This window comes from Sprattus sprattus, assembly GCF_963457725.1.
Source record: "Sprattus sprattus genome assembly, chromosome: 17".
Taxonomy (NCBI): Eukaryota; Metazoa; Chordata; class Actinopteri; order Clupeiformes; family Clupeidae; genus Sprattus; species Sprattus sprattus.
The window spans coordinates 8,258,223-8,275,747 of NC_137915.1; the positions used below are offsets into that span (position 1 = coordinate 8,258,223).

The following is a 17,525-nucleotide window of genomic DNA, read 5'->3' on the forward strand; positions in this document are numbered from 1 at the left end:
TTGATGTATCCCAATCATAAATGGAACATACTGATTGTGATTCCTAGCTATTTAATACGTTTTTGAAATCCATGGAAATTATATTAAATTATAATATATTATGCACACGGTGGTTCCGACGTACTTCCGGTAAAATCTCGGCCAGCCCTCTCACTAAATCCCTTCCGTTACTGATACTGTTGCTATGAGAGATGGTAACAATGTCTCAGAGTTTCAACGCACCAACAACGCTACAGAGAGGAGGCTACAATCGAGTACCACAACTATGCTTTGGCTCCAGATCCCGCTTTTGTTGACCAAGCGCTTGATGAAAGCACTACTATGAAGTAGCGGTTTGGTATTCACCGTTTTGCTGGCTCAGACAGAGACATTCTACAAAACACCAAGACACTCCCAATGCTAATCATCTATGTTACACTGTTAGTTAATTCCCTATAATAAAAAAAGGATATTTGTATACACACATACAGTACTGTGCAAAAGTTTTAGGCAGGTGTGAAAAAATGCTATGAACTAAGAATGCTTTGAAAAATGTAAACAATAAATGTTTATTTTTTATCCATTTACATGGTAAGACTGAGCACAGCAACAAGACACAGCGTAGTTATACTGCATCAGCAGGGTCTCTCCCAGACAAAGATTTCAAAGCAGACAGGGGTTTCAAAATGTGCAGTTCCAGCTCTTTTGAAGAAGACGTTGAGGATCGTAGACGCAGTGTTCAGCCAAGGAAACTTAATGCAGCTGATGAAAAACACATCAAGCTTATTTACCTTCGAAATCGGAAGATTTCAAGCAGTGGCATCAGCTCAGAACTGGCAGAAACCAGTGGTACCCAGGTACAGACATTTACTGTCCGGGGAAGTCTGGCCAGAAGTGGTCTTCATGGAAGAGTTGCAGCCAAAAAGCTCTACCCCGACAAGGAAACAAGGCCAAGTGACTGAACTAAGCACGTAAACATAGAAACTAGGGTGCAGAAACATGGCAGAAGGTGCTCTGGACTGATGAGTCAAAATTAGAAATATTTGGCTGTAGAAGAAGGCAGTTTGTTCGCTGGAGGCTGGAGAGAGGTACAATAATGAGAGTCTGCAGGCAACAGTGAAGCATGGTAGAGGTTCCTTTCCAGTTTGGGGCTGCATTTCTGCAAGTGGAGTTGGAGATTTGGTCAGGATGAATGGTGTCCTCAATGCTGAGAAATACAGGCAGATACTAATCCATCATGCAATACCATCAGGGAGGCGTATGATTGGCACCAAATGTATTCTGCAGCAGGAACATAACCCCAAACATACAGCCAATGTCATTAACAACTATCTTCAGCTTAAAGAAGAACAGAAAGTCCTGCAAGTGATGGTATGACCCCCACAGAGCCCTAATCTCTACATCATCGAGTCTGTCTGGGTTTACATGAAGAGACAGAAGAATTTTAGGAAGCCTACATCCACAGAAGATCTGTGGTTAGTTCTCTAAGATGTTTGGAACAATTTACCAGCCGTGTTCCTTCAAAAACTGCGCAAGTGTATCTGGAAGAATTGATGCTATTTTGAAGGCAAAGGGTGGTCACACCAAATATTGATTTAATTTAGAATTTTCTTCTGTTCCTTCACAGCATTTTGTTAATTTATGAAGAATTGATGAAAATAAACTGTTAACACTTCCATTTTTGAAAGCATTCTTAGTTTACAGCATTTTTTCACACCTGCCTAAAACTTTTGCACAGTACTGTACATATATGACATTTGTTGGCATACGATAGGATAACAAATGTCCTTGGGTTCACCTTTTCGAGCGCATAGTCAACCAGTATAAGAACAAGTATGATACATCATTAGCCATAGTTTTCATCATCGGCGCAACATCATTGGGAAGGCCATGGTCAACTTCTTCCACCCTGAGTGTGGAGAATTCAGGGCAGGCAGAGGGAAATACCTATACAAGTTGTTCCTGTGACAAAGACAAATACATATACATTTTTTGCTTCTGTTAGCATAAAGTAGCCTAGGTGTTACTTGTATGATAACTACACTTGATTTATGCCACTTCTGTTCAGTCTCTGTGCAGCTTTGTAGTGGGTTACAGAGGTGATCGTCTGATACAAATGCGTACATGCGTACCACAAAGCTGTCCCTGCCACACAGGTACACTGGCAGCTTTGTAGCTGCACAGGATTGGAATCCCTAAGAACAATCTGTAAAAATAAACAAACACACACATCTGTTACAACATATTTACATTTTAAAAATTCTCTAAAAAAATTATGAGCTTTGATAAAGACAATGTATGAGTACAGTGAGAAGGTCTGGAAAAACGATATAAACCAAACAAGTTCCTATGCACTTAATAATGTGTGAAATCTAAAATAGAAGCCAAATCATTATTAATCTCACTTTACTCATTTAAAAAGCCAAGGAACACAAAACAGTAGTAAAGCTCAATCTAGTCTGTTCTAGATTATAATCGGTGAATCATTTACTTTTACAAATGTGTACGTATCTATGGGATATCATAATAAAGAAGCCTTTAGCAGTCGGCCTGTTAGATTCTGTTCACAGAAACTTGATTTCACAAACAGATCCTACATGATAACTTTCCCCTTACGCTAAAAGTGTGAGGCTTTTGGCTTTTCCTCATTGACCTACGGCACTCAGCCCTGATGGATACCTCGCCTTTTCTTGAATCCTTATTTGAGATGACAATGACGTAAAATTGTGATTTACGCAGAGACATAATGTGTAGGCCTATAGCTTTCACACCAATAGATCTATCGCAATCGTAAATGGAACATGCTGATTATGATACATCGTTTTTAATACGTGTTTTCTTCAAATTCAGGCAAGTTATATTAAATGCTGGCAGTAGCCTACTGATGGCACCGTTTTGAATTGTTCATTTATCGCCTTGGAAAATCCTGTTTACGCTTATATGGGCTGTCCTTTTTCAGGCCCTAGCAGATGTATAAAACTTTTGAAACTCTTTAGAAATAACCCCGAGTAAAACAAATTATCCTTTAATAGCAGCATATTTTAAAGTTGTCTAAATCGTTTTAGATGACACTGTGATATGACGTACATGACGTGAGTTTTCTGACTCTTTGTTTCCTCACTTGAACTTCTAGGACCTGTCTTGTATTCCCACAGATTTGTATTGGTCCCTTTTCCTGTCCGTAGCCTGCCCTCGCGCTGTTGTCAGCGGGCTAGGTCCATTGAATTATGAAGACCGCTGACATAACGCAATCTGGATTTGAAAAGATTTCGTCTGATTAATCCATGTTTACCCGGTTTCGAGTTTGGTGTGATCCGCCAAACATTATCGGTTAGTTTCAGCGATCAATCAGAGAATGTCTGTAGCGGCTGTCGGAGGGGCGTCATCTTGCATTGGTGCTGCAGCCGCAAGTTGCAGCTCGGCTGGATTTATATCTGGCGCAGTCGGTGGATGTGTGGGCATAGCAGGGAGGTTACCAATTCGGGTGCTAGAGCATTTGCTTTCTTATCTGGATTTACCCGACTTGATGCGCTGCTCTTTAGTTTGCTGGCACTGGAACAACATCCTAGCAGATGAAAAGAGTGAGGTGTGGCGGAGCCTTTGCGCCCGCACCCTCAGCGAGGAGGCTCTACGCTCTGACATTCTCTGCAACATACCTACGTACAAGGGCAAGGTAACGTCAACAAAGGAAATCAGTTTATGTTTTTTTGCTTTACACATGCTATGGGTATCATATGTAAAGAACAGTTTTTAACGGTGATCGTCAATAGGAAATTAGCTGAGATTTGTCGTTAGCTTAGCTTGGCCACAGTATTACATCAGTTGTTAGCTTGCTGGCTGGCTTAGCTAACTGGTTGGCTAATGTTATCCTTAGCCTTGGTATCTTCGCTATCATGCTGATTTGGCAAGGGAAACTGGCATATTGCATCTTTATTTATGTGGAATTTACTGAAAAGGTTAGTTAAATTGATGAAATCAACCAGTTTCAACTCGGGTGCATCGACCGATTAAATAGCATGGCTATTTCCAGCCACAACCTTTTTATATTGGGGATGTCTCCATACTTATTAACCATCACTTAACGTAATGTGTGCGCAGCTTCAGGTTCTGATACTAGCACATGTTTGTCCCATCCCTCTCCTTTTTTGTAGAGCTGTAGCTACTGAAATAGAGCAATGGATCTGGCACCTGTTTGGCAACCCCTTTGTTTATCCTGTCTGTCAGCTATGGTTGTGATTTCAGGTTTTCTATCAATTGAATGGCTGAGTGTATTGGCTTAGCCAAAGCGGCACTACCGGGTCTGACAGGCAGTTGCTTCGCAGCCATGTGGGCTGTACTGTACAGTATTGTACATTGTCACATTGTCACAGCTAGACTAGTTTGTAAAAATTACTTTGTGTAGTCTATGTTCGTTAAAGTCCTTTTCATTTGTTTCAGTTGAAATCTCTGCAACACGCTCTCAGCTCCCATGACTGTTCGAGGAACGTGTACGTCAAGAAGAACGGATTCACTCTTCATCGGAACCCCATCGCCCAGAGCACTGACGGCGCCCGCGGAAAGATCGGTTTTACCGAGGGCCGACATGCCTGGGAGGTTTGGTGGGAGGGACCCCTGGGCACCGTGGCTGTGATTGGCCTTGCCAGCAAACGGGCCCCCATGCAGTGCCAAGGTTACGTAGCTCTCCTGGGCAGTGATGATCAGAGCTGGGGATGGAATTTGGTAGACAACAACCTCCTTCATAACGGAGAAGTTAATGGCAACTTCCCACAATGCAACAACGCACCCAAGTATCAGGTGGAGTGGAGGCACTTTTATTACAAATAACAAATATTGGACAGGGAACATACAATAAACAGTGACATTCTTTTACAACAAATGAATTGAGATCATTGCAGTTTGAATTTTTTGTCTAGAAAGTCACTGTATGGAACAGACAATGTCTAACAAAAGTAGATTAGATTGACTAGATAGATTGAAAGAGTCATATTCCACTGACTAGACTTCAGAGGATATTCAGTAAAGTAAGTTCAAACATTGCATTAGAAAACATGTGTATTTGTCATCACGGATAGATACACCTGACATTAAAATGTGTCTTGCATCCAGATTGCATCTAGATATTACTTTAACCTGATAACATTTACACCTGGTACTAGAATGTGTGTCTAATTATCCTCGCTCGCTAGCTCCTGTAACACCCTCTTCTCGTTTTCGTGGGTCCAAAAACAACAAAAGAAAGATAGAAGAAGAAGAACATGGTATACATCAGTGAAGTTGCTCTATTTTGTTTGCTTGCTTTTCGAAGCGGAGGAAGAAGTACATGATCACGTATTTCCTCTCACGTAATAGTTGTATGTGGAATGACAATAAATTTGCATTTACACTTGGGTTCAATGGGGCTTTTTGCACCTGGCATTAAAATACGTCTCATATTCAGATTGTATATGAATCATATAATATATATGATATGATTTTAACCAGATTACATTTGCACCTGGTATTAATAATGGGCATTTTACACCTGGTATTTAAATGCGTCTCATATCCAGATTGTATTTAGATATATGATAGGATGTTAATCAGATTACATTTACACCTGGTATTAATATTTGTCTCCACTGTCCACATTAAGATCTGATTAGGATCCGATCACTGTGTCCAGCTAACATCACATCTTCCTCTCGTTTGCATGGATCCAAAAATAAAGCTAAAAGAAGATGGTAGCCGTCCATGAAGCTTCATTATTGTGATTGCTTGCTTTTCAAAACCTCAACCAAAACAGTTGCACGCCATAACATGCCTCCGCCCATGACGTTGTTGTAGGGGATTGACAACGCAATTGCATTTGTGCTTGTGTTCAATGAGGTCATAATGCGCCCCTGACCACCTCTGGAGTTGGTTTGACCGATCAGATCGCGATCAGATCGCAATTCGTTCTCAATGGGTCTTGAGTGCACGTTCATGTGGTCAAGCATTATCCGACTGTAATCCAAACACCAAGAATGCATTTTAATGCCAGGTGGAAATGTGGCCAGAGAGTTCTGTGTCTGTGTTGTGATATTGCTTATTTATCTTCCAGATAGGAGAAAGAATACGTGTGATCCTGGACATGGACGACAAGACTTTGTCATTCGAAAGAGGCTTTGAGTTCCTGGGTGTAGCGTTCCGCGGGCTCCCGAAAACCTGCCTCTTCCCGGCCGTCTCAGCCGTGTACGGCAACACAGAAGTGACAATGGTGTACCTGGGAAAGCCTCTTGATGGGTAGCGTGCCATGCAGGAGGAGGATCCCCCCGCATGGATGGTCGACGAGGTGTGCCAATGGAGGGGTGGCGCTTTGAGGACTCTTGAACATTCCACAACAGGAGTGAACGCGAGCTCCCCTGGACCTTTGGGTGGTGGAGTGGGGTGCTTGGATGCAGGCTTTTCTGAACAACCCACACATCTATGGACGAACCAAAATTTAGCTGCTGGGACTCTTTTATCATGTTATTTGCCGGGGATGGAATCTTGTTTGTTGTTTTTTTTTTCTTATGTTTGTTTTTTTCTTAGAAACATAACTTATGAAACGGCACCGCCGATGGGCTGTTTGTCAATCTGTCAAAAACAAAAGCCAAATCAGATTGGATATGTGGCAAAGTTTTTTTTTATAATGCAATGCAGTTCCGTTACAGAGGTTTTAGAGGTGGTGAAAGTGGCCTCAGTAAGTGTGAAAACATGAGGTGGTTTTGATTTCATAGCACAAACAGATATGGCCCAAAGCTAAACGTGGGATGACTGTATGCCAAAATGGTTATTCGATCATGTTCAGAGGACAAAAACAAACAATACCTTTGTCACCTGGATCTCCAAAAGTGGTACTGCTACATCAGTGAGAGAGGAAAACCGTTGCATGCAGTATACCCTCTTAAACTGTTGTTGTTTGTGTAGAGGAAACGCGGGTGGAAGGGTTAGACCGTGTTGTATGTTACTGTACATCATTGCTGTGGTGTACGAGTATATCATAATATTTATTTCTTAGATTTTATCCTTGGTATCAGCGAGGCCCTATTACCTCGAGAATAAAGTCTACCGGTGCCAGTCCTGAGAAGTGATCTGTGCCCTACTTACTGGTTGTTACATTTACATTCTACATTAAGTCATTTAGCAGACGCTTTTGTCCAAAGCCCAGTACAAGGGAGAGAACAGTCAAGCTAAGAGCAATAAAAACCTGAGGTAACAATACATTCTACTTTACAAAAGAAATAGAAAGAAAAAGAAGTGCAGGAATGTAACTCCTGAAGTTCAAGTTAAGCATGAGTCAAGGTGCCAGTTAGGAAGCGAGGTGCTCTTTGAAGAGTTGGGTCTTCAAAAGCTTCTTGAAGGTCATCTTTAGCACATGGGAATGGACATCATATGTTATTGATTAAAGCAGGGGGTTTCAGCTGATGGTGACCCAGGGACCACTATAGAAACCAAGAAGCAGCCTGAGGACCACTGTTGTTAAAAATAGTGATTCCCACAGGGAAGCTACATTATTGAATGCGTGGTCAGGGACCACCTGCAATGTCTTCGTGGACCACCAGGGGGCTGTGGACCACTGCTTGAAATCCCCTGTATTAAAGGGATGTTTCATTATTTAACGATCCTTTCAACAGGTACACTATCTTCGGCACTGCTTTCAATGTCGGTAATGTTACATAGCGAAAATGTGTCAACATGCATAATTTAAAACATATTCAGCTTCACGGATTTTGTTTATGCGTTACCTTTGACAAGGGTGGCAAAGTTTTGTTAAGCTCTCATCAGTCCTATTTGTCATAGAGGTGGTCATTATCAAAGCAGCCATGTGGTGGTGCCCTTGTATTCTCTTGTAGTGATAAAGTAACAGAATCTCAGTGTACCTCCCCGGCAAGCACATCCACAACCATGTTGATGGTGTGGAACTAAGTCAAAACACTTCTTTATAAATGTCAATGGGGTGAAAAAAATGACAAAATGTTTACTTTCACAATGGTGCGAATATTCACACATCTGTGTGGTTATGTTGTTTCTCATCCTGTTTTTGCTGCAAAAGGATGTCATTTTCTTAAACCCACATCTTGTTGTGTGTCCTCAGCTGTAGCAAAAGCATATCTTCAGTTAATGTTTTGATGATCATGAATAATAGAGTATGTGTTATTTGGTATATATGTATGTGGTGACAATTCGATGACATATTGTTTGCCACTGTGTTGATGCAAAGCAAAAACTCAATGGAAAAAGCACATCAGTAATGAACTTCAGAGCATTTCCACTTCACACCTTAGGGTTCATGAGCAGGGCAGATGATCATTAATGGCAGGCTTTAGCGTGAGCTGCTAATGCAGCCTCAACCACATCCTCTACAATAATTTCTCAATAATGACCTGCTGTGGAGGTCAAGTGGTCAAGTTTAGCTCATTATTAAGGGTTGAGGGTACGGCCTGGGTTCCAGCAAAAATGATATTATGAAGATTAAGACAGTGTGCCTACAAGGCCTTCTAGGATTACCAATACCACTAAGTTTCTCTGCAGTCTGGGAATCCAATAGAGTCCAGTGTTGGTTTGAATTTGTAACTCATGTCCTAAGTCTGAATGCTCTCTTACATTGTGGAATAGCCATCCAATCACTACAGGCAGCCGGTAGTGATCGTTCCTTACTGAGTTAATGTCAATCCAGAGGGGAGGCTTAGAGGCTACTTTGTTGCTGAATGTATTTTGAGCCCACAGGCATTTCAATGACAGAGTACAAATGAGATATTATTCTAATATGTCTTATAGCAAAAGGAAACTCATCCATCATCTAACCTTTGGGGAACTTAGGCCAAAATATTCAAAAGTTGAAGTACTGTACCTGTACTTAGCCCAGTTAAAAACGTTTAAGGACATGCTAGTGACCTTTAAATTGAGCAGCACGGACACAGTGTGGGTTCAGTGCACTCACATACGTGAGAGTGTCCACTAAACTGAATTTGGAAAAACTAAAGTGTAACTTTGACAGTTGCTGAGAGCAGAAGTGATAGCATTGCAACTTCAGGCAGGAAGGGTGTGAACCTTCAAGTGGTTTCCTCTCTGCTTGTATCAGATGTGCAAACCCAGTAGTGGGTGATATGGGTGTGCCCCCTTGTCGGTTATAGTGGTAATTTGATGGTTCAGTTGGTATTATGAACATGGCAGTTTTAGGCACCTTAAGTAATTAGCTATCTCACTTAATAGACTCTCATGCACAGAATGGTTGTCATGGAAAGGCTTCACGGTGTGAACATAGCCTCTGTGGTTATTATTAAACATGCCTATGGCATGAGTTCTGTCCTGATTGTTTAAAAGGTGCACGTTAGTCTCTGTTGAAATGGGCTGAGACCATGACCATATTGGGATGTGGTTGCCTTGAAAAAAACGGCGTGTTTTCTAAGCCATCGTTCTGCAAAACTTTAATGATCTTGGCAGAGGCTGCATGTGACATGGTTTCCGTTGCCTGCTTCCGCAAATATTGCTGCTCACACATAGCGGCACATGAAAACAGTTGCATCTCAGATGCAAGTGGCCATCGGTCTGGACGTAGACCTTTTGTATGTGGCTATGGTGCGGAGCGAACCTGCCTGTGCCGCTGCGGAGGAGGACGCCAGCCTGGCCGTTAGCGTAAGTGGGAGCTTCATCGAACTCCATCACTGCCGCCCACATGCAACTACAACTCGAGTGCTTCTGCTTAGTGTAGGTTATGGTTCAGAGGTAAACCACTAGATGCGTTAGAAGTGCATTGAAGATTACGCTGTTAGCATACAGCGCTTGAAAGTAAATTACATTGTCAATCGATTCAATTCAATATGCATACACAAAGTGGTCTGAGATTTGTATTGGTTTGGCAAGGCGCCAATGAATTGTCGGACTCCTAATAATGTATTCCTGAGAAAATGTATCCTTGACTGGTAGTTTGATTTTGGTTACACATCTGCACAGTTTTATTGTTTTAAAGGTTTTTGAGCCTATAACAGAAACTACACCCATAAGGAGGTTATAGCCTAGTGAAATAACGATAAATACAATAATATTGTACAATCGGAATAAATACAAATGCATGATTAGCCTATACTGCATGCATGAGAGGGCTTGCGCGAACCTCCAATGGATGGTTTCAGACTCACTGATATATTGTGGCATTTATTGAGTATTGAGTTACCGAGGATGTTTCTCAATAATTTATGAAAATGCCACACTGTGGGCTTTAGGAGATTACGGCCCACTATTTTGATTTGTAGCCTAAACGATATTCAGATTGGGGGTTGCAGGCAGTCAAAGAGGGACAAAGGATAAATGTTTAAAAGTCTTATACGCACTGCAAAGTTTGATGGGTCAGTAGGCCTAATTCATGCTCCATCCAACACATAGGTTACCTTCAATCCACTAGGTATGTGTTACAAAATACACAGGCTGACTATTTATCTGTTGCTGAGGAGGTGAGAACGGAGGAGGTGGAACGAATCTTTCATGCCAGCAACATGTGCTGTAGACCGAGATAGATGACTAAACCACTGGGATTAAAGACTAGGATCTCCTCTTTTCATTACAGTAAATATGAGAAGATGTCTGTCCTCAGTCTCTTTCCCTCCTTGTTGGGCCTTACATTGGGTTACCTGATGACTACATTCTGCCATCCACATGCGTCTGTTTGCAAACTGGTAAGTGATGATTGATGACATATCCATGGTCACAATAGGCTTTCCAACCAATGTGCTTGTGAAAAATTGCGATTTCAGCTTAGACAAAGCCTGGGTAAATACCGCGATATTGAGTTGTATTGCACAGTGATGTCAACTTTAGTCTACACTCTACCGCTCTATCTTATTGTCTTTGTCTGTACCTTGTATGCCCTGTTGTAAAAGTATGTGAATTTAACTTTATTTTATTTATATATATAATATATATATATACAATGAATGTTGGGGGAAATGCTGCTTGGGTGAGATAACTCATCAAAGTAGGTGAGTTGAGGTTATGAAGTGAATAAATGATTGAAATAATTGAACTGTTTTTATTCCCATATAGAGTTATTAAGAATCAAATTACCCCACAAATGTGTGTGAAAGATTATAAATTGGTCAGAAAAAGTGACAGGTACAAAAGTGACCACTGAAGTTAGCTGTTTGGGTAGATACAGGTAACCTAAATGTATCAGTGATTCAGAGGGGTAAGCTCAGACAGGTTTAACATGGGAAGATTCTGTTGATTTCATATAATATATATATCGGACTTTAACACACTCATCAAGGAACAAGCTGTCGAGCTTGTGAAGTATTCACAACGACTTTTGAAGTTCATCTGTCTGAAATTTTTGCGGTGAAAAAGAATGAAAAGCTAATGATTAATCATTCTTTATTTGATAATCTGGAGGTTGCATCTTGACGTTTACGTCAGTTTTATCAGATAGTTAATGTGTGTCCGGCTGTTCATTAAATAATAATAATTTGTTGTAAATTTCAAATGAAAGTAGAATTGAATATTAAAGGAATTTATATAATATATAAATACACTAATTTTTACAGACATTTTCTTATTTGATCAAGAGATTGTTGAAGATTTGATCAAGAGTTATTGTTGTAGTCAGGACCACACCTGTCGAGACAAAGTCAATCCCAAGACCCATACCATACCAGTCAAGGCCAAGACTAGACCAACACTTTTAACAGTCCTAACAGTAATAAATCAAATACAAATAGTGAGAATGTAAAATGCTACAATAAAGGGACCATTGCAATTAAGCACTAGTAATCATTTAAACCTTGTAGTCCAGTGTTTATCCATATGTTTTATTGAGATAAGTCATTTTTTCTGCCAAGAATGAAAACCAATATTATTATTATCATATTATTAATTTATATTTTTTTCAATTAATCAATTTAACATTTTCAGACTTGCATTTTAGGAACATTAGTTCTACAGCTTTACTCCCATTCATGCCTCATGGCCCATTCTCACTAAACGCACATTCATAGAGCAGATAGAACTGAAAGGGGAAACAGACTCAAATATATGAAGTCTTCCAGGCCTTGGGAAGATATCTTATGTCTATGTTGTAGAGTAAGACATTGTGCGTTTAATATAATATAATATAATATCATACACCAATTTGACTGCGTTCATGTTTATTTAAAACATTTTTTTTGATATATTCACAATGTTTGCCTATAAAAGAGCCAAAGGCAGGAAATAATTATGTTCGTAGTTATGGTGGAAGTCCAAAAATTGTTGAAACTTGCAGTTATGTGTTTTTTCCTCTGTTGCCATTGCCGCTACGCTGTTTGAAATGCATTTTGAGACTACCCAAGTCCACACAAGTCACCTACTGATGCATCCTTGATAAATCAAGTCGATAACACTTCCGGGTATTTGATCTGTTATAGGCTAGATGCGGACTTTGAATCGAAACAGTATTTATTTATTTCATGAAGTTGATCTGTTATAGGCTAGATGCGGACATTGAATTGAAACAGTATTTATTTATTTCATGAAGTTTCATAGGTCCATGGGAGCACAAGTACAGAGAATAACGCATATTGACACAGGCACGATATTTACTAAGAAAAAACCAAGCTCTTGACCTTCCTTGGTCCCAAAACCAAGAGCTTGATTACAAGACTGATCTGAAAGCCCAGACCTGTCTTGAGATGGACCCTCCCCTCAGTCACCCCAATTTTGAAAATGTGTTGTCCTAATTAATGCTTGATTCTCCTTTACGTTTTTTTGTCTTTCAGACGCAAAAGATGGCTCTATGTGATCTCCACCAACTGTCTTCTGTGCCCATAGATCTGCCGACGGATATCGAAGACCTCTCTCTGAACAATAATCAAATCAAAGGACTACAAAATGGCTGGCTCTCAAGATACCCCCAGCTGCGGTCTCTCAGCTGTGCAAACAATGGTTTAAAAATGGTGGAGTCAAATGCATTCAGGGATTCCCACCATTTAGAGATTCTTAATTTGGCAGAGAATTCCCTGCATCCTGGTGATGGCCAGACTGGACGATCCCTGCACTTTTTATCCCGACTGAAGGTTTTAGACCTGTCCGGGAACTCCATCACTGAAGAAATGGCTGCTGAGCTGCTGCAGAACCTCACCTCTCTGGAACGCCTGTCTCTGTCCAGGAATCTCCTGTCTAGGCTGGATGGTTCCATTTTCAGCAATCTTCATCAGCTTAAGGAGCTGAACCTAGAGAGAAACCAACTGTATGAGATTGATAGGGCTTTTGATAACCTAAACAATCTCCAAAGGCTCAACCTAGCCTTCAACTTCCTGCCGTGCCTGGTGAACTTTGAGATGACCCAACTGGTTGTCTTGAATGCCAGTCACAATAACATTGAGTGGTTTATCTCCAACCAGGACTTAAACGACACATTTCAGTTGGAGACTCTAGATCTGTCTGACAACAAGCTCTTCTTTTTCCCCTTTCTACCGCCACACAGCCATCTCCGCAATCTGCTGCTTTCCCAGAACAAGATCAGCTTTTATGACCATCTGGCAAATAGCAACAAAACCAACTGGGACTCCAGTGTTGTCTTTTACAACCTTCAAGGGAATGTAACCAACGTCACGGCCGAGTTGTGGGACGAGAGTCTACACGGAGACATCTCCTCACTCGAGCAGCTTGACCTGAGTGGAAACCGTATCGCCAACTTCCCTCTGGGCTTCCTTCAGCAAATGCCCCGTCTGTACCAGCTCAGGCTGAGGACAAACTGCATGGAGTCCCTCAACATCACCTCAGGGGTACTGCCGGCCACCTTGTATGAGCTGGACGTGAGTAACAACATGGTGACTGAACTTCATGCTGGGCAGCGCTCCGTCAGTGAGCTTAACAACCTCACCCATCTCAATCTTAGCCTAAATGACATTCGAAGACTCCCGCCCAAACTGTTCTCTAGTCTGCCTCGGCTGAGCACAGCAGACCTCAGCTACAACACAATAGGGATATGTGGCCAGAATGAGGTCGCCAATGCTAGCTATGCAGACTGTGTTATTTCGAGGAACATTATTTCTCTGAAACAGCTTCGCCTGGCAGGGTGCGACATAGTGGATCTGCCACCTTTTGCCTTTGAGGGCTCTCCCCTGATCCATCTAGAACTCTCAAACAATGTGGGTCTCTACTTGAGGCCGTATTCTTTAGCAGGGCTGGGGGAAACTCTTCAGCACTTAGGACTGGGGAACACAGGCCTGCGGGACTTTGACTTTTCCTCCTTTCACCACTTGAAATCTCTAAACATCTCTCAAAACTCATTTTCCCAGCTTCCACAGTCTTTAATGGGGTTGGACCTAAAGGTTTTGGACTTGAGGGACAACAACCTCACCACTATCCCCGATGAACAGGCCATCAGGCTAGCCCAGACACTAGAATCTGTGTTTGTCAACGGAAACCGTTTCAACTGCTGTCACCTGGACTGGTACAGAACATTTAAAAAACTGGTTAATATTGTTGACCTAGAAGAGGTCAGATGTTTAGATCGAACACACAATACACACAGTGTGGTTAGTTTGGACAGACACGTGTGTCATGACAGCAGTGTGGAATCCATCTGGTGGTTCATCCTGCTCTTTTCATCTGTGATGGTCATTTTCTTAAGCATTACTGGTTTTATTTTCCTCACCCTTAAGCCCAGAGTGTTACCCAAAGCCATAAAGAAGAGATGCTGGAAAGCAACTTCCTACTAATACACGCACCACGCACCACGCACACACACACACACACACACACACACACACACACACACACACACACACACACACACCTTATCATGTGTATGTCGTCAAACACTTCGGTACATTTTCACAACTAAATGGATTGAAATATGCTTTTATTGTATTAATGTAAATGATTTTGAGTACCAGAAATGTCACTACGTCTTACCTATGTTGCTACTCAGTGCCTGGCATTAATCTGATATTAAACATTACTTCCACACAATAAGTCCAAATCCTTCTAAAACTGACTCAAGTTTTACCACTTCATGAAGTGTGTGATTGTTAGGAATGATGTAATTACAAAGGGAGTAGTAACATCACAACCTCCCCCTGATTCAGCGTAGACCCAAACAAGAAGGTGCCACACATGATTAACTTATAAAACAGGTCAAGATTTACATTGCTTTCATTTAATTTTGATTGTGAATTGTTTAGTTCTTCTTCTTCAGAAAAAAAAAGATAACGCAAGGGTGTGATAAGATATGTCTTCACCACAATTTCACCATCTGTGAGGGTGTGCCCCAAGTTCTCATGATGGAGAGCTGTGTGTGTGCGGTTCAGTTTTGGTGTCACGGGAGTAGGCGAGAGCGTGTGGTCGTACCGTGCACATCTTGTGGCTTGCTGGTTGATACGCACGTACTGGGGCGCGTGTGAATGCATTTGGATGTGAGTTTTGCTGAGGCTGTGTGATGCAAACATGTTGCTAAAAGTAGCAGAGGAAACTTGAAATTTCCTGTTTTGCTGAGATGTGCAGCAACTGCCCAGTTTTGAATCTGCGTTACTACTTTCAGTTAGTATCTTCAGTTAGTATCTCCAGCTATGTGCTAGGGAAAATGCGGTGCACATTGACCACATTTCTGAAGACTCACATTCGTCTCAAATTGTTACTGCTAGACTCTTCTGCTTGCTTTGTCCTGAGGGCTCAGTGTTCTTATTTCTCCAAAACGTAAAGTCTGCTATGGTGTGTGCCCACCAATTGAGGAAGCTGATCACTTAAAATAGGATTGTATCTTCCTGTGAGAAAACAGGACCATCAGCCCACTAATAGCCCACATGTCTTCCTCCTTCGTTTGCATCATTTATCTGGGACTGTGACATGAGTTCCAGTGGTGCGCCACACCGTGTGGCTACGGCCAATGTCCACAGAGACCAATATGAAAATACCATGACAAACAACCTTAGCCAAAAGAGCCACCTATGTATTCACGAACTCTACCTGCCTTTCACTCTCTAAAACTACCTCACTTAAAAGAGTCTACTGATATATACTGGTTATGGGGAAAAAGAGGTAAGGTTAATGAATCGCCCACACTCCCAGAAGTTGGTGCCAAAAGCTTGGAGGTCTCTGTGAGTATCTTCCATATGACATGTACCTTGTGTGCAGGCTAAACCAGAGCGTAACCAGAATACCACTGTGGTGATACTCTGGGTCATGGTGGTTTGAGCATAGAGAATGACACAGAGAGAGAGAGAGAGGGATGGAGAGACTGAAAGAGAAACTAGAGGAGCTTTGCTTAAAGGTGCAGGGCCCAAGGCACAGCTGCCATCTCTTGGGATTGAAGATCGACATTCACAGCACCGGTCTTATTTGACAAAACAGTGTCCTAAAGGGCTCTCTTTTGAGTCATATTCTTGCATGGTGTAACTCTTGCGTGGTGTTTTACTTCTTTTACTCAGCTGGATTTTTTGTGAAATTTGTTGCTCACCGTCAAAAAAAAAAGTTTGACATTGAGTAAGAAAGAGATTCCAGATAAGTGTGTGTTAAAAAATAGCACATCTACAGATATTTTTTTTTGGTCACATGTGCTGAAAGAGGAAATGCACTTCTCTATCTTACCAGAGAAAATTACAATTCAGAGAGCTGTGGTTGGTTTGCTTATAAAAAAATTGCTTCAGTCAGTTGGTAATCTTTATCTGAACGGAGGCTTTTGTTTGCTTCTTATTTTTGAGTGAAGGCATGTTACAGCAATAAATCAGGCCTCTAATATATTTTCATGTGATTCATACCCACATACTTTTATACTATATTATTGTTCCTAATCCTCAACAATACTTAAATTGAGGCATGTGGCTAGATTTTAAGCTGATGACAAATGGCCTCTCTATACAGCACACTAACTAGAGAACTGTCCCCACCAAAGTGTCACAGCCTCGTGTGTCCCCTCCCCAGCATGGGAGGCTGGGTAACGGGCAGCTGGAGAGAGCTAGCTCCAGATGCAGCAAACAGGAAGTTCTTGGCCCCTACGCAGCTCCACTTCCTCTTAACCCCCTCCAGACCGACCACATATGCTCACACGAGCACACACAGTACATTAAACATCTTGATATAACCCAGATTATTCATGTGATCTTGCATGTTTTTGATAGAGGAATGTAAATTATGTCTAATGAGTTCCAACTAGCATGTTACATAAAGTTATTTTATTATTTTATTTCATTTTATTATGAAGGTGCTTGTTTCAAAACAACCTTACATGTACGGATCGCAATGTCACAGACCACAAAGAATTGTGACAGCCATGGGTGGAATCACATTTTGTTATTTGTAGTACAATGTGTCACTACTTTAAAAAAAAATATTAAAATAATGTATACCACACACAACCCAGAAGCTTAACTCATGTCTATGTGAGAGGTGGATTCATTTTAAATAGGCTTTATTTTCATGTCTGCTAGAAGTCCTTTTAATTTTTGTCTACTTCAGTTATTACCCATGACACCTGAAACAGTTCCACAAGAAAGAAAAAAACATTCAGCTTCATAATCTGAAGCATCTCCCATTCCCTCTCTCTTTATATGTATATATAAATGTATATAGACATA

At 41.2% G+C, this 17,525-nt stretch overlaps 2 protein-coding genes across 2 annotated transcripts; both read left to right on the forward strand.

Moving 5' to 3' along the window:
* The first annotated feature begins 3,189 nt into the window (after positions 1–3,189).
* fbxo45 (F-box protein 45) lies at positions 3,190–7,071 on the forward strand. Its single transcript, XM_080855339.1, has 3 exons — positions 3,190–3,652; positions 4,417–4,773; positions 6,059–7,071. The coding sequence occupies exons 1-3, from the start codon at positions 3,335–3,337 to the stop codon at positions 6,242–6,244; spliced, it is 861 nt and encodes a 286-aa protein (XP_080711465.1). The 5' UTR covers positions 3,190–3,334; the 3' UTR covers positions 6,245–7,071.
* A 2,419-nt stretch (positions 7,072–9,490) lies between these two features.
* Positions 9,491–14,672, forward strand: nrros (negative regulator of reactive oxygen species; the record flags this gene model as incomplete). The annotated part of the gene is made up of 3 exons (XM_080855305.1): positions 9,491–9,615; positions 10,544–10,652; positions 12,726–14,672. The coding sequence occupies exons 1-3, from the start codon at positions 9,548–9,550 to the stop codon at positions 14,670–14,672; spliced, it is 2,124 nt and encodes a 707-aa protein (XP_080711431.1). The 5' UTR covers positions 9,491–9,547.
* Positions 14,673–17,525: the final 2,853 nt, after the last annotated feature.